The sequence below is a fragment of the Squalius cephalus genome (assembly GCF_949319135.1).
Source record: "Squalius cephalus genome assembly, chromosome: 19".
NCBI lineage: Eukaryota > Metazoa > Chordata > Actinopteri > Cypriniformes > Leuciscidae > Squalius > Squalius cephalus.
In genome coordinates, this window is record NC_137140.1 from 34,991,264 (window position 1) to 35,015,378 (window position 24,115).

Here is a 24,115-nt window from a genome sequence, read left to right on the forward strand (position 1 = left end):
AGGTGCATCTATAGAGCATCTCATTGCCATATAATGAAATATAATGGCGCTTAAGCTTCAAAATGACAAAAAAAGTTGCCTGTACAATTTTATATTTTAAATCTTCTGAAGTCAAGCGAGCTAACAGCTAATGTTCTTAACAAACGTTCTTCCAGTAACATTAAAGTCCCCCTGTGGTGAAAATCCAGCTTTTAATGTTGTTTATGTGTCTATGTGGTGTTTTTAATGTGCTTTAAGACAAAGCATGTGTAAATTCATAAGTCGACACCATTGCTGAGTATTTCCTCCCTAAAACTGCAGTGAACCAAAGACAGTCTCAAAAACACGCTTTGAAATCGCTGGTGTTTCTGACGTCACAAACTACCTTATAACCAATCAGATCAACGAGTGATCGTCAGCCAGTGGATCTCTGAGCTGAGTGAGTGAGTGGAGGCGGGGCTCATTTGCATATTCATAGAACCGCGCATACTAAATGAGGCAAGGGTGTCGAGTTACATTCAAGCAATTTTAAGACTTTTAAAAACTATAAATATGTAATTTTGGTGATCAAAGATGAGTTGTAAGGGATAAAATTATTGACTACAGGGGGACTTCAAAAGAACGTTCATTCAAAGTTATCTGGTCTTTGAAAATGCTCTCAAAACATTAGCACAAACAAGTTATTTATTATACGTTCAACATTTTTTAAATGTTGCAACTTTTTTCCGGAATGTTCAGAGAACATTGAAAAGTAACATTATTGTAATGTTTGAAGAATGATAAAATTGAATGTTTACTTAAAGTTCGAATAACCAAGAAAAAACATTAAAAAAAAATTTTTTTTAAACGTTTTGAACGTTTCATAATTTAATGGGAAAATTAGCAAAACATTATTAGAACATATTTGGGTGAGCAAGTCATATGGACTGCTACTTTAGAGTCTCCATTCACTTTCATTGTATGGAAAAGCAGGCAATATGTGTTTTGGGTGAGTAAATGATAATAGAGTTATAATTTTTGCATGAACTATCCCTTTAAGTGTCAAATATTGGAGCTGTAACTTTAAAACTCCAGACAGATTGAATAACAGTTTGAGGGTCAGAATGCTTGTATACATGCATTGCCGAGAATTAAAGGATGGAGGGTTTTAGGTTAAAAGTAAAAGCATTCTGTTTGGCAAATATCCCTGTTTTTAAGGGATATCGGTGTTAAAAAAAAAAAGAAAAAAAGCCACAGATAAGATTCGATCTGCCGTTTTAAGAGGGAAAACAGTGATGCAAAGGAGGAAACCTCAAGAGCCATGTTTAGTCCAAGCAAACTCTCACACTGGACTGATATGGACAGGACCGTCAGATCTCAAGCATTACACCACAGTTAACAGCAAAATCTAGCTTTACACCTTTTTTTGAATTTGTCTTTATGAACAATTATTATTAAAAATTACTGCTAATTTGAATGTATTTACAAAATAGTATATATAATTGTATTAATATAAAATTAATAATAAGGGATATAATCAAATATTAATATAATATATAATATAATAATATAATATTAATATAATTAATAGTTATAATCAAAATAATATTTTAATATCAATATGAATAGAGTACTAGCAACAGCACCTTGCAAAATCCATGTCTCTAAGAACATTATAATTTTTTTATATATTTATATATTGTACATATAATTAATTTTATTCATATAAAGGAATACAATTATATTTAATAGATTTATTATTTTCAATATAATTATATTTTATATACATTTAATATGAATAGTTCATATCAAAATAATATTTTAAGATTAATATTAAAAGTTATTATATAATATTATAAAAGTTATTTATATAAAAAAAACAGTGGAGCAATACGTTGGTCTTAAAACTTTCAGTTGTGTACTTAATTTTTTTTATGTAGAAAATAAAAAAGCATTAAAGTACATACTACAGTTAATAGCAGCACATATCTGTTTGTATAAACTTAGAAAAACTATTAATATTAATAATTCATATTAAAGTGATATTTTAATATTCATATTTATTATAAATATATTTATTCATATTTTTTATTTTTACTTTCAAACTTTTTTTTACTATTTTGTATTCCACTGACTGAACCATTTTTGATCATTTTTAAATGGGGCAAATTGAAATGATCTGAGCACTAATGTTTAATTATTTATAAAAGCAATAAATCGCTTGAGGCAGTTCTCTATGTATTTTTGAGTTTACAGCGTGTGTGTTGACATCATGACGGCGTGTCATATCACATCTCAACCCTTCAGAGTTTGTTGGAGTCTGGGTGGGGGTAAATTGGGTCGGGTCTTCTAAAACCGCAGTCAATCTACAAACAGAATTACTTTGTACTCCCTAATGATGGTTCCACTTATAACATGAATTCAACAGCATAAACAATAGCATTTGAAATATAGCAACACTAATGTACTGTAGATATTAATTGCTTAAGAACCAAAACACGCAATGCACTACAAGCAAAAAAAAAAAACACATGAAGATCTTTCCATCATGACGAGCAGAAGCTGGGAACGTTCGGATGGGGATTGAGGCAAAAATGAAGGGATTGTTTTCCAGCTCTGGTTGTCAAGGATACAGTGATTAAGGACCTGATAATTGGAGGCAGAAATGCAGGCTGTGGATGAATTATTATGGGATTTCTTCTATTTATTTAGGTTGTTTTTACCAATCCTCCGAGAATGAAGAAGACCATGAAAAGGCGTCCGAGGGTTGTTTTAGCACAAACATCTCCATAACCCACTGTGGACATGGTTACCATGAGCAAGTACACACACTCCCAGTAGGTAAGAGGTTGGGAATTTTGGAAACTTTCCCAAGGATCCCCTGAGTTTTCCACCTGAAAACACACCAACAGCCTCAGTATTTCAGCCGATATGCAAGGAGAAGTTATTTCAGTTCTACCCATACATAACTTTCTACCTAACTTTCCCAACACACGTTCCTTAATGCACATTATTCATTAAAATGCAACTTTTCACCGTCCTGATGCGATCAACTTACCAAATGTATGAACCCCGCTGCCGTCAGCCATGTGCTTATAAAGATTGAGCACAGATTCACCAACTTTATGGAGTTGCTATAAAGACAAATTTCAGAAATACTCTCATTAGCTCACAAATGACTTGAATCTACAATACTATGGTTGTGTTCCAAATGATGTACTATACACTCACACCATGTCCTAACTACACGCGACGCGCGATAAAATGCCTCTTTTCCATGTTAATCAGAGTGTTTGTCCTAACCAGCCGCGACGGCGACACGCGACGATTCTATTTTAGAAACGGTTTCTATTTTTCCGTGACGTCGTGCTGGAACAACAAACACAAAGTGTGGCGATGATAATCTCAGGTGCTGTTTATGTGCTTTATTTAATGTTAAAAGCGTGTAATGTGACTTTGAATATCATTTAGTGCTCCAGCTTTGAAGCTGTAAAAGCAACAGTGGATAATTCACCTCAGATCTTGAAATTAAACAAATGAAAACAAGAATGTTCAAACTGTGAACAAACAAGTGTATTATTTGACAAAGACTGTTTTAGTAACTCAGATGCCTATGTATTTTTAATAATGTTTAAATGGTGTAATATTTGTGAATTTGATTATGTAACTGCTTATCCATTTTCTTGCGATTGCTGTCAAGATTACTCTCTGGTGCCGCGAGACTCCGCCCACACGATGTTCTGATTGGCTGACTCCGCCCACACATTTGTTCTGATTGGCTGACTCCGCCCACATGCTGTTCTGATTGACTGACTCCGCCCACACACTGTTCTGATTGGCTGACTCTGCCCACACATTTGTTCTGATTGGCTGACTCCACCCACACATTTGTTCTGATTGGCTGACTCCGCCCACATGCTGTTCTGATTGACTGACTCCGCCCACACACTGTTCTGATTGGCTGACTCTGCCCACACATTTGTTCTGATTGGCTGACTCTGCCCACACATTTGTTCTGATTGGCTGACTCCACCCAGACGCTGTTCTGATTGACTGACTCCGCCCACACGCTGTTCTGATTGGCTGACTCCGCCCACACATTTGTTCTGATTGGCTGACTCCGCCCACACAATTGTTCTGATAGGCTGACTCCGCCCACACGCTGTTCTGATTGGCTGTGGGTTTTTGATTGATTTTTTTTTCATCTCACAGTCGCGTCGCGTCTAGTGTGGACAGACAAATTATTTGTCTCTGGAATCTTATCGCATCGCGTCTGGTTAGGACACGGTGTTATGCACTACTGTATGTACTTAGCTGTGCAGCGTGTGAACTTTATGAGGTTATTTTAGTCTGATACACTTTTTTTTCGGTTAATTAAGCGAAGCTTTTGCTTTTTGTAATTTTCAGTGTGAACACGCACTATTATACTACGAACGGCATATAATAGTGTGAAAGTACATGGATTGGTACACACGGTATACTGAACGTAATTTTGAGTTTGGCCCGCGCAATAGACCTTATTCAGAGCAGCGCCATGACTGGTATGAAAGTGAGGCTGTGATGGATCGTCTTGCCGTGTTTCCAATGGCATCCGCTGTAAAAAGCTGTATAAAGCTCCTTGATCCTTTATAATTTTCCACAGCTTATATTGTCAGGATTTTTTTGTCAACTGAAATTTCTTGGAAAGATATTTTTCCAGTGTTTCATGAGCAGAACAATCCAAAAAACACATTACATAACAGTACAGCCCACTGAAGAGATGCACGTCTGTCCCTTAGTGCCTCGCTTTCATTCCCATTATAAATCAGAGATGGACTTTTTTATAGAAAAACTTCCTTAAATTACAACACAAACATTTTCAAACATTTCTGCTGTGTCCATAAACTGAAGCTCTTTATATAATACTGGCCAATTTTAGAGTGAAAATCAATTTGCATGGTTTTGGCACAGTCTGTTCAGTAGATTTGTCCTCTGATTGAATGAACTGCAGCGAGATTATTCATTCTGATGCACAATAAGCTCTCCTGGACATCTGTGCTAAAGCTTTAGATCTAAGCTGCAGGCAGGCGGACACAAAAACATTGAAAAAATAATTTAATATAATATAAATTGATAAAAATCAGAGAAGATAGTGGTAATTTTCTTCCAGGACATTTTCTGTTTCCTTTAACTCTAAAACACAATGCAATGAATGCAGAACGCAAAACATGAAACATAATAATAAAGACTAAACTGCAGTTCTGAACTATTTGTTGTCCATTTCAGTTTAGCATTTACTCTTTTCATTCTGTAATGACATGTTTTGAAAAGAAAAAAGAAATGAGAAGAAAGCAAATCTGGAGTGCCATCTGCGAGGTTATTAGCATTAATTAAAATTATTAAAAACATTTCTGCTCAGCGAAATAAAGCTTAAATATAATCAAATATAAATATTAGCTGGAAAAACTTGAACCAAAAATTAGAAATGTTGTCTTGGCAATAAACTGAAGTTTAAGTTGAATGACTGGAAATAAATTAAAACAAACTAAAACTGAAATAAAAATAAATAAAACCTAAATAGTAAAACTGAAAAATATAATGATAATAATAAAATGACAAAATCACATAATGAAATTACTAAAAATTACCTTGAAAACCCAAGATGATATAATGTTAGATCAGATTTATTAATGTTTTTATGATGCTTAACATGCAAGTGAAGAATTACACAGAGCTACTCGTCACATGATGCAGGGACTCTTACCTTGTTTTCAAGATATTTAAAAACTGTAAGATTTCTGAAAACTGGATCAGCCTCAAGGCTCTTAGGAACCTCAATCCTGCATGAAAGAGCAGAAACAAGAAACATTAAATATCATTGTTGCATAAAAACACATTCAAGCGCAAAGAGTGGAGCTCGGCGTGTACCTTTGAAACGCTCATCCATGTTTAGCAAAGACACTGATTTCATCAGCCCTTCAGAACACGACTAACTACAGCTAACTCAGAGTATTACTGCGTACATCAGAGCTGGACTCCACACATCTGGACAGAGGTTATTTCTCTCTGGACTGACAGAGCGACAGACAGCCGGCTCAATATCTGCGGGACACACTCGTGACGTAAAGGCCTAAATTTGGGTCCTGGTTTCAGAAGCATTAAAGCAGCAACAGCAAAACTCTGAGAGAAACACGTGACTTCAGTGAGGTGACCTTGCGTGCATGACAGATTCACACATATATCATCATTCATTTGATTTTTCAGTGTTTAGCATCGTGCAGTTCACCTTCAAACACACAGGACATGTAAACACACACACCAAACTAGAGATCCGGCTGTGTTCTCAATAGCACACTGCTATACCACTTTTCTGTAGAGCTGCCTATAGTATGTATGCTATGCACATTTTCTGTGATCATGAAAACACTGTATCCCACAATGCAATGCACTTGACCTTCTATATACAGTGTGACACATGAAAACCCAAGAAAAAGCCTCTCCATTTGTCCATTAGTAGTGCTCATGGTTCATTTGTATGCGTTTCTAGAGGAATAGCGATTATGAATGACATTTCCCAATGATTAAAAGGTTAAAATGGTTTTCTGAGTATTCCTAAAGATAAGCTCATAAGCTATGATTAAGCACACATGAGCTAAAAATTAAAACTCAGACATTGATTCTTGAGATGTGGGACAAAACAGGTCACAGAAATCAATAATAATAATAATTATTAAAGTAAAAATTCATGCATGAAGAAATTATGGTAAAACTCAGACATTGATTCTTGAGATGTGGGACAAAACAGGTCACAGAAATTAATAATAATTATTAAAGTAAAAATTCATGCATGAAGAAATTATGGTAACACTTTATTTTACAGTGTCCTTGTAACATATGTTACATGTACTTACCATAGTAATAACAGTAAATTATGCATAATTACACGCAACTAACCCTAATCCTACCCTAACCCTATAGTAAGTACATGTAGTTAATTAATATTACACAGTACTTACATGTATAATTACACTGTAACAATGACACCTTAAAATAAAGTGTAAACAAAATTATTTTAGATGAATCAATTATTCATGAGTGTTGAATATGTCAGATACAAAAATAAAAGTATTATAAAAATGGACAAATACAGTATTGAATGAATGAATTTATCTATTGATTTATAACCACAGTCACTGTATTTTGAACACTTTTTAAATGTTGCTCACTACTAACAAAACTTAAACTTAAAATTAGGGAAATTATTTTACAATCCCAAACTATTTGCCATATAAGATGGCATAAAAAAAAACAATGATATTAAAAAAATATTAATAAAAAACTTGAAATAAAAACGATACAATTCCCCAGTTGCACTTCAGTATAAAAACTGACTTCAATATTCCCCGACATTATGAATATCTTTATAAACACCCGATAAAAAGACTGTGAAACCTTATAAAAAGAGGAATATTTTTACAATAAAAAGGAAAACTTCCTTCTGTCAGGACACTGTAGTAATGTTACATATTTATATTTCTGTTTAACATATTTATTGAACATATCTGAGGAATGGTAGTAAATAACATCATCATTTTAAAACAATCAAATGCAATGATATATTTATGTTGTAACACTTTACAATAAGGTTCATTAGTTGATGTACAGTATCAACTAACATGAACTAACAATAAGCAATACATTTGTTACAGAATTTATCAATCTTTGTTAATGTTAGCTAATAAAAATCCAGCTGTTCATTGTTAGTTCATGTTAGTTCACAGTGCATTAACTAATGTTAACAACCTTTGATTTTAAATAACGTATTAGTAAATGTTGAAATGAATATTAACTAAGATTAATAAATGCTGGAGAAGTTGTGTAACTACTAAGGTATTTAACTAATGAACCTCACTGTAAAGTTATTTTCAGAGTGTAAGTTTCGTTTGTAAGCCGTTTTGTGTCTCAAATGAAACATGTGTTGCTCGTCCGCGTTCCTCGTGGAGTCTCAGCATCAGCTCTTACCCCAGTACGACACGGCATGGAAACAGGAGGAGAGTGTGTGATGGCATTGGTCGCGCTCCTCTTTCTCACACACCGGCGCGTGGAGGATCTTCACACGGTAGCCGTTGTGAAACAGCTCGCCGCACGACTTCTTGCGTCTGCGTGTGTTCTGCAGGGTCTCGGTGCGAGTGGCCCCGTCAGGGCTCCGGTACACCAGAAGCTTCGTCGGGATCATGATGATAATGATGAAAATGATCAAATCTGAGTCGGAGAAACCGCAGACAGCCACGCGACACGCGCTCAGCACAAACCCAAGCCCATCAGACTGCAAAAAAACTGCATCCCGGGTGTGATCATGTAGTCGTGTAGTGAAAGCTTAGAACAAACCCTTTTTTCATCAGGATATTACAGTATAAGCTCCTTTAGGAATCGCTCAGGGACGGAAAGCCTGTTCAACATCACCAGCAGATCCGCATCATCAATAAAGCATCTCTGAGTGTCGCACTGACGTCTGATGTGCCAAGATACACACGTCTTCTGAGTGTGTTTGCCTGTTCTGAACACACTGTAACAGGAGCCGCGTTTACATTACCCTTCAAATTGTGCAAACTGAAATTGCGAATTGAAAATACACACGTCAGTTTTTGCGAAACCTTCTATTTATCGCAAAAAAAAGTTTTTATCCTCGCATGAGGGGGTTATTCAAAAAGGAATATTTCACAAAACTGCAATGAAACAGTTTTTGTGCATTTACAGTCACCTGACGTAGATGACGCGGTGTGTTTGGACAGAAGTTCTTTATTAAACTCATAAAAGATAAAAGAATTAAGTGAATACTGGATTGTAAACCACTAATCAGCCACGATCAAGAGCTTGAAGCAGATCTGAGGGAGAAACACACAGAAACTCGTCATACGTGCCGCTCACAAGCACAAGCTTTCCTTTGTTATTAAAGCAACACTAACGCACTTTTCCTCTTCGGTCCCCCTACAGGTTGGAAGCGGAATTGTCCATTACCGCTGTCATAAATTATTTAGCCTAGCGCAGTCTACCGTCGCACACACACTCGCTGTTTATGTTTAAATAATGATGTCCACAGACAAGGTAGAGTATGTTGCATGATTTTATGAAAGTATGATGAATTGCGACATCAGAAATGAAGAAAAACTAAATAATGACTATTGTAACGCTTGCTGTAAAGCAAGTCAAATGTGTAGTTTCTTATGTCCACAGATCCGCTACCCGATCTGGCAAACTTGCATAGTGCGGTTATAGCAGATATAGAGCCGCATAGCGAATGCAGAAGTGCCGTTCACCCTGTTACGAGTTCATGAACCACTGATACAATTTTGGAAACATTATTTTAATTTAAAAAATAATCTTTAGTGTTGCTTTAATGCTTGGATAACACGACTACATCTCCTTCCATTAAAAATAATGGCTGATGCAGCGACTGCGATATACATAAACCTACCGACATCCGATGCCATAATTGTTAGAATGATTTTTCGCGAGAGGAAAAAATTACACTTCAGTCGCATAACATCAGTTAATAAAACGTCATAATTTCGCAATCGTTTTTTATCGACATTTAGAAAATATCACAAAAGTTTTGTGCAAATCTGTAACGGTAATGCGGCTAATGTAATTCTAATGTAACAATGTAACAGTTTCTTGAGTGGCTTTTTTGAAAGTTTCTGTGCAGTTGCTAAGCAACCATTCCATCGCCGCCGGCAACACAAATTTATGTTTAACAACTAACAGAAGTTCTGACTTGTAAACCTTTTAAAACTGCACTAAACCCAAACCAGGATGAGACTGTTCTGGACACACTCCACACGGACATCCACACACACACACGTACCAACAAAAGGACATTAATTTAATGAAAGCTGAATAATAATAACCCTAAAGCTGGATGATGTGACCCTGTGACCTCCCGTTCCCTATTGGAGGATTAAAGTCCTTGAAAACATGAAGAAGATAAGCTGCGCTTTGACCGAGTTCATGAGAAAAATGAAGCATTAAAACAGTGTTTCTCTCTACACACAGGCCTCTCCTCAAAGCAGAGGATATTCACAGAGCATTTACTGACATACAGAGTATCTGAATATAGTAAAGTGTAATGTATTCCTGTGATCAAAGCTGAATGTTCAGCATCATTACTCCAGTCTTCAGTGTCACATGATCCTTCACAAATCACTCTAATATGATGATTTGATGCTCAAGAAGCATTTATGATTATTATCAATGTTGAAAACAGTTCATATTTTAGTGGAAACCATGATGAATTAGTTTTTTTTCAGGATTCTTTGATAAATAGAAAGTTCAAAAGAACAGTATTTACTTGAAATAGAATCTTTTGGAACAATATAAATGTCTTTACTGTCACTTTTGATCAGTTTAATGCGTCCATGCTGAATAAAAGTAAGTTCTGTCCAGCTAAGCTTTAAAATCAAAGTCAATCCACAAACACAAGCTCATTTGGAAAACCAGAAAAACGATTACTCCAAACAATTAAACTAATCAATTCACTCGAATAGTCATTCATTTGGAAAATCACAAATAATCCAGTAAATCCAGCGGTTAATTAAAAGAATATTGAGGTCAGTGTGTTCATGCTTCATTACCACAGACAATAATTCTGACCTAAATTAGTAAAAAAAATAACAATCTGTGATTGCTCAATTGCTTACTCCTGCTATGATCATTCTGAGGTTTTGTTTAGATGCAGTTGCACATGCCCTCAAAACACTCACACATGACGCATGAGAAAAACAATCAGCGATTTTAAGCAACAGGAGGATTTGTGGAGAATGAGATCTTAAATTGGCCTTTAAAGCGTATAATGACCAACAGGGGGAGGCAGAGATCTTCATCTCATGATCTCCTCCAGCGGGGTTTCATTTCTAACACCCTCTGCTCATAATCTGATGAAATAATCGGGTATTAACGGTAAAGTGGCAGTAATGGGAGAGTAGTGCTTTACCCAGCCAGCTTCTGTTCAGATACACGGACACAAACACGGGCGGAACGGTGAAGAAATCCACCACTGAGTTCACTTCCAGCCAGAACCACAGCTTATCATTGGCTGCAATGAACTGTGAAGGGGAAGAAACAAAAGAAGAAAAAATGCATGTTACTCAACAAATGCATATAATTAAAACAGTGTTGTTAACAAAAATAAAAAAAATAATAAAAAAATCTATATTTAAATATAAACAAAGCTGAAATAAAATCCAATACGAATATTTGACATCGGAACTAACCAAAATAAATAAGTTTAAGTACTAAAATTACTACAAATAAATCTAATCAATGCTACTCTATGTAGAAATATAAAAAATGAATAAAAATGACAAAATCACATAACAAAAAATTTAACTAAAGTTAAGATGAAAAGCTTATTCAAAATCATTATACATGATAATTGAAATAAAGCTAAAATAAAATAAAGTAAAAATGATAGAAACTGATAGTTTAAGTCCTAAAATTTATATATATATATATATATATATATATATATATATATATATATATATATATTAAAGAAATATTTAAAAAGACGAAATCACAAAACAAAAAACTTTTTTAAAACTAAAATGATAACTTCAAATATCAAAATAAAAGCTAATTCAAAGTATGAATAAATACCAAAATAGTTTATAAATGAGTGAAAGGTAAGTGTGTGTCAGTGTTGTGTCCAGCAGAAGTGTGTACTGAACATAATACTGTACATATTAATACTGTATACATGATACTGTAATACTGTAAATAAACTTACACGGAGTCCAAAGTACAACAAGAAAAACACATTGAAGGCCATGTCGATCTGCAACGTGAAGTCCTTCTGGAAATGCTGACAGGATTCGATGGGGCTGTTAAAACACAGAACAACAGACCTCAGTTCAGTGAAATACACTAAATATACTGCACGCTTCATGCATGTAATATTGCATTATTTAACTTATCAGTGATGATTAATCATTAGTGACACTAGATATGTTAAAAAGATTAATCTTTCAAATTTGCATTGAGCATTATTAAAGCATTTGTCTTTGGACTTCACATGCATTTTATTCTTGACAGCAAAATAATTAACATAATTTAAAAGCAGAAATATATTCAGTACTATTATCAATTATTAAAGCAATCATATTTTGACTTTGATGTGTGCCATTATGTGACATACAGTGAGTCCATATTTGATATCCCCTAAAGGCAACTGTTGCTTCAAAAGTTTAACTGTTGCTTTATTGCTTTAATAACTGTTGGCATATGAATATTATGAATGCTTTTCATGTGTTTCTTATACCAAAGGAGGGCATGTAGATGAAAATGTCATACTGTATCTAAAATGTTCTGATTGCTTGTGGTTTCTCCTTCATGATAATGTTCTGGCGGCTCAGTTGAGTTGAAGAGCGCAGGGAATCAGAGCCATTTCACTTGGTAACTGGTACCAGGATTAGATCTCTTGTTTTAATTCAGTCGAAAGCAAACAGAGTACTTGATCAGACAGTGTGGACAGAGAGATGAAGAGCAAACAACGGCTCAGGAACACACAAATATGGAGTTTGCACAACTAGAAGTGCATTCACATATTGTATGTGTGAGGCCTAAATCAGTGTTTGTCCAGGATCAGAGCAACACGGCAAAGAGACGGTTTTCACACAGGGAATTAAAATTAAATTAAAAGGGAATATACCGCTCATTTGCACATCACGTCAATGATATGCAGAAAATAAAGTGTATGTATGCAGCTATGACTCGTCTCATTAAGACTTGAGAGTATAATATTATGTATATATGTGAATATATGTTGCATACTATGCAATTACACATAGGGCAACAATATTCCTTTGTCTGACCAGACAGAAAAATGTCATTTTGTAACATTATATATATATATATATATATATATATATATATATATATATTTTTTATTTTTTTATTTTTTTAAACAAACGTAATATCACTCACTTAATTTAATGTTTTTGCCGTACAGTTGTGCAGTTTTGGGGGATTATTATGTTTTTTTTTGCCTCACTTTTTAATAATTTAAAATATATTCATTTATATAAAATATTTATATTTTTGGAAAACTCACTTAAAAGATTATCTACATTTCTCAGTTTCATGGTGATAACAGAATAACATGGTTTGGACTTTGGAGGAAGATCGCAACCATTCTACTGGAAAAAACAAGAATGTTCGACTACAGACATTAGATGGCAGCAGAGGATTACTCAATGGCTCATATATCATTTACAAGTTGTTTTTATTTAGATTTATGTTTAGAAATGATAAAATCATTATTATAAGAACAATTTAACATTTTGTTGCATTGTTTTTAACTGAATTATCATTATTTTTTTGCAATTACATCACAACAAGTCAATCCTGAACTTGGTGTTATGCATGTTAAATTGTTCACAATCGCGGATGTGTGAAGGCGTCAATCCATTTTTATGTGTCCGGCATTGTATTTATTTATTTTGGCCAATTTATGTGTGTGTGTGTGTGGGGGGGGGGGGGGGGGGACTTTCCCATTGAGACATTGTTAAAAAAATTTAAGCATAGTCTCATTACTGTAATGCATCTGGACATTTTACGTTTTTGTGTTTTTATTTTATTTTATTCTCATTACTGTTTTACAGTATTTTTTCACTGTAAGAAACTGAATCCCAGATGTTTTCAGACTGAGGGAGCATCCATATAAACTAAACACAAACAAAAAATCACCTAAACACTAATATCCTTTAAACAATATAAACAAACATAATATGAACTATTACATAGTTCTTGTTGCCATTAGACAATAACCATTATACAGTTATTAATTTAGCAGATGCTTTTAACCAAAACGACTTACAAATGAATGATACAAGCGATTTATTTGAAGCTTTTCATGTAAATATGTGTATGCATGATATATACTGTGACTTTTTCTTGGGGTTCAGGTTCAGAGATCAGAGTGTTTATGGATCCTCCTGCTCGAGTCTGTTATTCAGGTCTGACTCTAGTGTAAGCCACTGAACTGCGATCATCAAAGGACCTGAGAGAGAACAGCGAGCTGTGAAACTCTCAACCTGAAGAAGTTTCAGAACAGCTGCAGGACAGAGAAACGCAACTCTACCCATCTCTGTTTGCTCAGTTCTGTTCCAGCGGGTCAGAGACTGAAACTGAACCCCGGCTGTAATTAAGAGACGTTTAACGTAAGTAATACTTCACAGGAGTCTCGGGTCACGTAGAGCTTTACATACAGCAGACGTGAACAACTCCAGCGCTGTCACTGACCATTATTCTGATAAGCGATTAATCGAGTAATCTGATATTTTGGTGGTAATAAAAATAGACCAAAGCAAAGCCTTTAAATGACTTAAAGTACATTCTGTATAGGCCTATAATAACACTGAGGCAATAATATTGAGTTCAAATTAAAGCTGCCGTCGGCAACATTTTTTTGATCATATTCAGTGAAATTGACACTATAATCGGACAGAACAACATAAATAAGGTAGTTTTAGAAAAAAACCTGAGCTTCTAACTCCACCTGGAGCGTGTTATTTGTTTTGCAAAAATCCACCGCTCCCGTCTCATCGGGTCCAATCAGCGCAGGGGGGTGTGAGATCTGACTGTCAATCACAGTTCGTGCACACGCCACAGATCCCCCCTCCCTCGCGCAGACGCGCACATTACAATATCACATGCACACGACACGCCTGAAGTTCGCCTGAAGATTGTACGAAGCGTGATGGCGGAGAGAAAATCTACTAACAAGCTTCCAATTCCTCGGTTACTGCCATCTATGGATAGATTAGCCAGGCCAGCCTACCTCCGAGTCCATGGTGTTGATCGATGCTGAAGAGACGGACGCGTTCACAGAAAATCAGGTACACACGCACTGACGATGGGCGGGTGCTCGTTGGTAGTGGGGAGGGGCATGAGAGTTGTAAACATTAAACATTTTGGCTAAGTCCACTCAATCTGCCAGACTTGCCGACTGCAGCTTTAAGTATCAAAAGTAAGTAATCATGTTTTTACAGAACAACACTGTTAAAATACATAATATCCATCCATCCGTCCACCCATTCATCCATCCATCCAGCCTTTCATCATCCATCCATCCTTTCATCCATCCACCCTTTCATCCGTCCATTTGTCTTTTCATACATCCATCCATCCACCTTCATCCATCCATCCACCCTTTCATCCGTCCATCTGTCTTTTCATCCATCCATCCATCCACCTTCATCCATCCATCCACCCTTTCATCCATCCATCCATCCATCCACCCTTTCATCCATCCATCCTTTCATCCATCCATCCATCCATCCATCCATCCATCCATCCACCCTTTCAATCCATCCATCCATTCTTTCATCCATCCACCCATCCATCCATCCACCCTTTCATCCATCCATCCATCCATCCACCCTTTCATCATCCATCCATCCATCCACCCTTTCATCATCCATCCATCCATCCTTTCATCCATCCATTCATCCATCCACCCTTTCATCCATCCATCCTTTCATCCATCCTTTCATTCATCCATCCATCCTTTCATTCATCCATCCATCTATCTATTCTGAAATATTCAATTCAATTCACATTTATTTGTATAGCGCTTTTTACAATACACATCGTTTCAAAGCAGCTTTACAGAAAATGCCACATTACAATTTAGAGTGATGTGTTATCAGAGGAAACTAAGTTATGTATTTCAAAAATGTACATATACAAATCACAGTTACCTAAAAAAATATTAAATTAAACAATGTAAGAATTTAAGGCAGAAACAATGAACTCATTGAAGTAATCAATACTTATTTGTTAACAAATAATATCTCTGAGTAAATGTTCCACTGTTCCTCATTCACACGATCATCAGTGATATTCACACGACCTTAATGAACGCAGTGTAGTTTGTGGCGTGTGTTTTAGGTCATGCAACATTTTTTTTTTTTTGCGATTTACGGCTCCAGAGATGCAGAACGACACTCGCCCACGTCTGTACCTGCTGTTTATCTGACAAATCAAATCCCTCATATTCTAATGCAGTTTCAGCACGTGGTCTAAAGCTGTTCTCGGGCCGTGACCTGATGCCCCGCTCCAGGTTTACAGTGCTCAGGACAATTACACTCTGCTAGCCAGAGCACAACGTCTCAAATCTAATGGCTAAATCCCTCATGATGATGCACTAATGAGGAAGTGGATGAGGCTCACTTCCTGTGTTAACAGGCCTGTGTTGAGCAGGACGCACGGTGTGTGTGTGTGTGTGTGTGTGTGTGTGTGTGTGTGTGTGTGTGTGTGTGTGTGTGTTTCTAATGCTGAATAGGACGTGCTGTTCAGATATGGAAGATCGGAAAGATTAAAACACAAAGGATCAGAGCATAATTTACTGAAACAAGCAAAACTATTTTGGGATCTAAAATGCACACATTGATCATGATATTTGACACTGAAAATAAACTGAAAGCACACGTGTTTTTATAATGGGTAACATGTTTAAGATGACCATGTTTGCATTAAATGCAGAGAAAACAACACAAAGTACACAGAGCCAGAATCAATGTAAGTCTATCTGACACAACGTCATTTCATACATACTAGATAGCATGTGTATTTAACTGAAGTGATGCAATTAGGTTAATTTGGTTTCCTTATCATTTACACACTCTCATTTCTTTACAAACCTGTCAATGACACCAAAAGTAATTGGTTCTTGCGTGTCTTGTGACCGATCGCAACACGGCAAAGTGGAATGAGAATTGAGAGCTCAGATTTTCAGCAAATAATCATTTAAATGTCTGGTTTATTTGACTTGTGCACTAACATTTATTGTCTTTGTGCTCAAATAAACTACTTTTATAATACTTCTGTGGTGCATTTTGGGAGCTTGACGGCATCTGTGCCCATTTTCTTTAGTTTTTGTGTGTAAACTGTTCCAGTAATGAGTTAGTGTTGGACTGAAACCCTCTGATGATCTCTGACAGATGCACCAGCTTCTGATGTAATCTCAGTCTATTCAGAGGAAAAACTCCACAAACACAACAGGCTTATCTCTCTCTCTCTCTCTCTCTCTCTCTCTCTCTCTTCACTGTGCCCGTGGCATAAACAGGTTGACTCAAAGCGCTCTTCACCTTTATGAGCTCACTGATGTGTGTAATGTCTGAATGACGTCAGTTTAAGAGTCGCCGTGATCCCTGAAACAACGTATGTTCAGTGGTGATGCTCTCTCTCTCTCTCTCTCTCTCTCTCTCTGTCTGTCTGTCTCTCTCTCTCTTTATTCCTAAATCTGTCCCGAGAGACGCTTCCTTCCACCCCAGTCCGCATCACTTATTCCTGCATACAGAGTCCATGATTAACTTTCTGAATAGAGAAAATGTATCAAATGTTTATTCCAGTGAATTGTGCATTATATGTATACTGCAGTTTTTCATTTCATGGCCCTATAAAATATATATTATTTGTTTCCCAAATTGCATTTTATTTTTACCCAAATTCTGTTTTGCGTTTTAATTATTCTATTTATTAATTCCATTTTACGGGTTTAATTAAACTGTAATAATCAAAAAGGTCATCCAATCAATTGAATTCATCAAACTTTAACAATTTATAAATAAAAGTGCCCTATGAAATGTTTTTAAAAAAGTGTTTTATTTTTTTTTAATTATGTGTTTGTGTGTATTTCTGGATTCTATGTTTTTTTTTATTTAATACCAATTTGTTATCCATTATTATTGATTTATTATCAAAAAACGGTGGTAATCATATGAATGCACATTTAAATAGTGTGATATTCCTAAAATTCTTTTTAATAAACTGCATTATTATTATGATTTTGAGCACTTCTGTACTGGCATAATTCTCCAAAAGTTAAACCAAACTTTTATTTTGGCGGGCTGCAGTGAAGAGCTTTGAGTGAAATTCATGATTTTGTTCCTCATACTTTAGTTTTTGTTGGTTTAATGGAGAAACCTTCCACATAAGGTTTGGAGAAAGAAAATCTGTCTTTGAGGCATCCTAGATGAACTGACGCTGGTAAAAGTCAAGTTTTCTGGAGTTTAGACGGGTTATACATCTTGAGTTGAATGATCAGCATCGCTTACATCAGTGAGTGTCAGATTATCATTTTTCTTATAAAGGTTTATTCACACCAAACGCAAAACAAATCGCTGTCAATAAGGTCCATTCACTCCAAGAATACTCATCAAGTTAAAGCAAAACCAGATTTACTCATAAAAGTCACTGATAAAGCAATTATGTTCACAACAAATATCCGTGCTTGGCATGAACTGGCGTTTACGATTTGATTTAAACCATGAGTTATACTTGTAAGGGTCACCGGCTGGAGTGCCCTTGAGAGCCTCCACATCACACTACTGTCATTCCCTCACAAACTACATCTCCCATAATTCTCTGCCTGGACTCATTAGCACTCATTATGTTCACCTGTGTCTCATCTTCATGTTTGCTCACCCTATATAAGCCTGGTTCTTTCAGTCATTCCCTGCAAAGTCTTGTTTAGTGTCACACTGTGATTCCAAGCATTCTCCTGGTTTTCGCTCTTCTGTCCGGTTTTCTTGGTTTCCTCTGATTTTGCCCGTGCCCCTTTGACCCTGTTATCGACTGATTACCCGGTGTTTATGTCCTTTGCCTGTTTCTGATTACGATTGTGGATTACCTTTTCAATAAAATGCATTTGGATCCTCAACCTTGACAATACGTGACAATACTCAACTAGTGAGCCATTTTATTTACTCACAAAAGACAATTTTTACTTGCATTCGCAAGTTAGTGAGTGTCTTTATCTACTGTATGTACTGTATCTAATGAGATGCACAGTGATATACTCACTCAGAGGAGTCGATGAAGTAAATCACAAGAGCGCCGATGCTCAGGGCGAATACCAGCACCACCTGAAACACAAGACAACAACACATGTGTGTTACTTCACATGAAAATCCATCACCGCAGTTTGTAAAAACAAAGAAAAATTGGGTTTATAGTAAGACTGTCAATGATTAATTCAAAATCCGTAATGCATAAAAATAACTGAACGCAAATAAATGACTGAAGTACACAAAATTGCATCATAAACGCAATATAGGTCAAAATAACACAAAATAAATGTGTTAAACGAGATAAATGATGTATGCTTGATTTCAAGATAAGTATGTGATTAATCGAGACCTTGTTTATAATAACGCACTTTACAATGCAAGTCTACAGATCAAGTGCTTATATTCAGTTTCCCGTAACAAATGCATGTTTGACCTGTGAAGTGTCTAAATTGTCATTTCGAGGTGGAACTGCAGGTCTAGATGCTTAACTTATGTTTGACTTGTATTGAACCAGGAATATTTCTTAATCAAGTGCATTTTCCATAAGATAAAGAGGTCAAGGTGTTTGTACGCTGTAACCATAGTTTAACTGTGGTATTTGTAGACACAGTTACTCGTGTTTTTATTGATTTGCCAGTAAAAGCTCCTTGAAACGTTGTGTGTGAGAGCGAGACTTGCATCTTCCTCATTAGTCAGTGTGTCCTGCTGGCAGAAACCCATTTTAATCTAAAGATCCTGATGAGATTTGGGCAGGAATTGGATGGTGTGTAAACATCACGCCACCGAGGACAGGAAGAAACCTCTTAGCATCCATCAGAACCGATCTTTAAAAGGAACAATTCAGACCAAATGAACATCATCACTCACTTCCTTCAAAACCCGACTCACTGGAGCACACAAAGAGAAGTTCAGAAGAATATTTACGCTGACATAAAACACCATAAACGTATCATTAAATGTCATCTGAAGCCATATGACTTAATAGTAAATAATTCTTAATAATAACTTTATAAATAGTAACTACTATTCAAAGATTTGGGGACAGTAACCGTTAACCCTTTTATTCAGTAAAGACGTTAAATTGATCAAAAATGACATTTAGAATGTAAAAAAAAAAAAAAATCAAATAAACACTGCTCTTCCGATCAAGAGAATTCATCAAATAAAAAAATATTCATTTATTTATTAAAAAAAAAATATATCACAGTTTTTACAAAGATATGTAGCTGCAAAACTGTTTTTGTGATTGACTGACTGATTGATTGATTGATTGATTGATTGATTCAGGATCATGTGACACTGGAGACTGGAGTAGTAATGTTGAAAATTCAGCAGGAATAAATTACATATTACTATATACAGTATACACATAGAAAACAGCTATTTTAAATTGTAATACAGTAGTCAGAATTTGAAGTGGATCACATAAAGTTCATCAAAGTTGTCCTAAGACAAGAACGGGTATTGTTCAAAATTCATGTATAACTTTGATGAAAGGTTTTGATCCACTTCAAATGACTACTGTAATATTTCACTGTTTTTACTGTATTTTTGATGACATAAATGGTGAGCAGAAGAGACTCTTACAGAAACACTTAAAAAATGAACCGAAAACATTTTGAACTTGTAGTGAATATTTAATCTAAATATTAAAATAAAATAATTTAATGATTATTTTTAGTTTCTCTGGACTCATTATTTATTAATTTAACTAGTATTAAAACCTAATATAAAAATATCAATTCGAATGTAAAACTAGCTTGATTTTGCATCTCAGCTCTGCGTTGCATGGAGGAAATTAAGTCATACAGGATCTGAGTCACATGAGGGCGAGTAAATAATGACAGATTTTTCATTTTTGAAGGAACCGTCCCTTAAAAATCAAGCAAAGTGACGGTGAGAAAACACAGGTGCGCAGATCTGGAGGAAACCTACTCTTCCCCTCGCCGTGAGCCTCTCATGCATTTTAAATGAGCAGGTATAGATTATTTTCCATGAGGGGAAATGCCATTGTCTCTAAACCATTGAATCACTCGTACTGAGAAAACACCTGCATGTATTATTAATGGCCACTCACACACAGGAGCGTCCCGGTTCCGGGTCCAAGTCAAAACACTGCATCAAACGCCTGATTTTAGGACGGCGAGTCGCTCAGCAGGACTGGCGTCTGGTTCATGCGTGCTCATGCTTTCACACATCAGTTTCCATGGTAATCGCAGCACTTTGGCTTCGTTTGACCAGCAGAGGGAGCACATGATGCTCACACACACAACCACGGGTTTAGTCTGAGTTCATTTAAATCAGCCTCCTCAATGTTCATGGACACAGATCTGACATGATTAAGATCCTCAAACGAGTCATGTGTTAAAGAGGCCATATTATGTCGTTTTCAGGCTCTACTAGAACAGGTTTTCCTGCTTGAATGTTGATTATTCTCCTCATATTCTCCATTGTTGCGGCTCCTCTCTTCCCAGTCTGTCAGTAACGCTCTGTTTACTTCCTGTCTCTATGAAGCCCCTCCTCCTGAAAAGCACACTGTGCTCTGATTGGTCGGCTGGAGCAGTGTGTTGTGATTGGTCAATTTGTCTCTGAATCAATTGTATGTGAATAATTCAGAATTGTAATCTGCTGATCTGATGTATAATGCACGAGTGTGAGATGTGTGTCCAACACGAGATTGAATCTGCCTGTCTGAAAGTGAAACTCTGTTTGATTTCGAATCGCTGACTGATATCTAAGACACCTGTGAGCCTGACAACAGTGGAAGAGGAGAAGAGCCCGTCACACGCCGAATCTACAGCTGACCGAGTCAAAGCGTTTACTACAGCTGCAGAGGTCAGAGGTCAACCTCATTTCATTAACAGTCTGCGGCAGAGCTTTTGAAAACCTTAGAGAGAGAGAGAGAGAGAGAGAGAGAGAGAGAGAGAGAGAGAGAGAGAGAGAGAGAGAGACCTTATCTGTTCACAATCCACCTCATGGATAAAAAATAAACTAAATAAATAAATAAATAAATAAAAAACACAGGAGCACTCAAGAATGCTTTCACTGCCACTGTGTGTGTGTGTGTGTGTGTGTGTGTGTGTGTGTGTCCTTCAGTGAGGAAACAAGGACAGGAGACGTGTGTGTGTGTGTGTGTGTGTGTGTGTGTGTGTGTGTGTGTGTGTGTGTGTGTGTGTGTGTGTGTGTGTGTGTGTGTGTGTGAACTGTACATTTCCACGCAAGAGACGAGCGATCCTGACCAAAAAACTATAATTTGAGATCTGCATAATTTCCTTCCATGATTTTCTCAGTGCAATTGAAAAACTCAATTTTTATGTAACACAAAGTTTTTAAAGACTCTTGAAATCAACTCCCGCGTCTACTTAAACCCGACAGCATAAACAATACAGTAGCAGACACACACATTTAAAATGTGCAGTTTCATCGTGCACTCGGGCGATATATTCTTCCTTATGTTCTGCAAATGATCAATGCCACCTTGAGTAAGCCACTAAAAAAGTCACATTTAAAGATTTAATTGAACTCCAATTAAACAATTGACCAACGTTTAATGATGGCGACCTTTCCCGAGGCTCAAGATGTGAGAGCGTCACACACTCTTAACACGTGGACACTAGAGGATTGATACCCGACAGATTCGGACAGATATTTAGAAATGATGTTCGGGTCGGGTTCGGTCACATCAGCGCGATAAGGCATTGAACATTTTAAATTTAAAACAGCTTATTATGTAGGTAGCCAATGTGCCTGATGCTTTCACTTGATGCAAACGTTCGTTTTTGTGATTAAAATACATGTAAAATATTACCGTAACATCTGTCTTCCTGTGTGCGGAAATTTGTTTATGTAGCCGTGACAACGAAACACGTGCATGCGCGCCTGTGTTAAGTGCGCTTGTTGCTCCGTGCGCGCTGATGCACTCATCCTGTTGACATTTCCGAATGCCTTCCTACAGTTGCTTAAAGGAGAACTCTGGTCAATTTTATCATTGAGCTCATTTTTTTGTCAATTTGGAGTGCTGTCAGTACAGAGAACAACGACTATCGACTAACGACAATCGACTACTGTGGACTTCGACCGAAAACAGGATGTAAATACAGGTATGTGCGCTGGCTGAATTAACATCATTTTTATTCATATCTTGCACATCTACTGCAGTCAGATTCACTCGTGTTCACTCTGAAGGAATCACTCACATGACCTGTGCACTTGTAATGACACATCAAGGATGTTAAGAGGCTAAAAGCAGGTTTAAAACTTGCCCCATTGAAGTCAACAGGGTGCAAATTTTAAAAAGAGGATAACACGGTGTAGGCAACACAGATTTCTGTCATTGTTCTCTGTACTGACAGCACTCCAAATTTACAAAAAAATGAGCTCAATGTTAAAATTGACCGGAGTTCTCCTTTAATAAAAGCGGGCTTTCCACACAAACAAACGTACATGTGTCATTAGTATGAGAAAAAAAATGGGATTTTAACTATCGGTCTCGGACATAAATATCTTTATGCCTGTCGGGCTCGGGTCGGGTTCGGTTACTGCTCTGTCGGACGTGGGTCGGGCTCGGACAGAAAAATTTGGCCCGATCCGCACTCTAGTGGACACACATATTTATTCAAAACATTCTCATCTCAATTGTAAACACACACACACACACACATACACACACACATACACACTAAAAAAACTAAAAAATATGTTTGGTCACTTTACCAATTTCCCATTTAGATGCGCAGCTCTCGGCCACGGGGACCAGACTGAACACATAACGGCTCTAAAGGCTAATAAAGGTTGAGCTCATTATTAGGACAATCACAGCAGATCTGATGCTCAAGGCGCGACTCGCTCAGAAATGTCACCGCGTTTAATAGGTTGAAAACGGCAGATCCAGAGTCAGCAGGAGGCCTGAACTTCCACTCATCTCACTTCATCTGTCAACAACACACAGAGGAATGATGGAGGAGACGGAGAGAGAGAGAGAGAGAGATTTACAGTGGGTTAGTGAATTATTGAAACATCTCTTCATCATCATCATCCTCATCCTCACAAGTGCTCTGGAAATGAGTGGCTTTAGTAAAGAGAGGGAAATGTCACAGATCTTCTATTGAAGTGTTTTGTGAAGGAGAGCGTTAGTCACTGCTGCTCATGCTTATATTATACATGATAAATGACATGATTGGATAATATTACTGTACGGACACCTTCTAAAGCGTAGCCCCTTTTGAATATGGACAGTATTTCTAATAGATATTTTAAAACATCGATTGAAATTGTTGTATTTACGATCAATTATATGATAATTAAGTGTTTATTGCAATTGAATTTAA

At 36.5% G+C, this 24,115-nt stretch overlaps 1 protein-coding gene across 8 annotated transcripts in view; it reads right to left on the minus strand.

The window, feature by feature from the left end:
• Nucleotides 1–24,115, minus strand: part of kcnma1b (potassium large conductance calcium-activated channel, subfamily M, alpha member 1b) — a 99,850-nt gene that overhangs the window by 39,116 nt on the left and 36,619 nt on the right. For all 8 annotated transcript variants that reach the window (XM_079851159.1, XM_079851160.1, XM_079851166.1 and 5 more), the window contains exons 3-8: nt 18,802–18,863; nt 11,723–11,816; nt 10,928–11,039; nt 5,702–5,777; nt 3,017–3,092; nt 2,682–2,852 (exon numbers count right to left, since the gene is read on the minus strand). In XM_079851159.1, the coding sequence (XP_079707285.1) occupies nt 2,682–2,852; nt 3,017–3,092; nt 5,702–5,777; nt 10,928–11,039; nt 11,723–11,816; nt 18,802–18,863 (591 nt within the window). The remainder of the gene's footprint in view (nt 1–2,681; nt 2,853–3,016; nt 3,093–5,701; nt 5,778–10,927; nt 11,040–11,722; nt 11,817–18,801; nt 18,864–24,115) is intronic.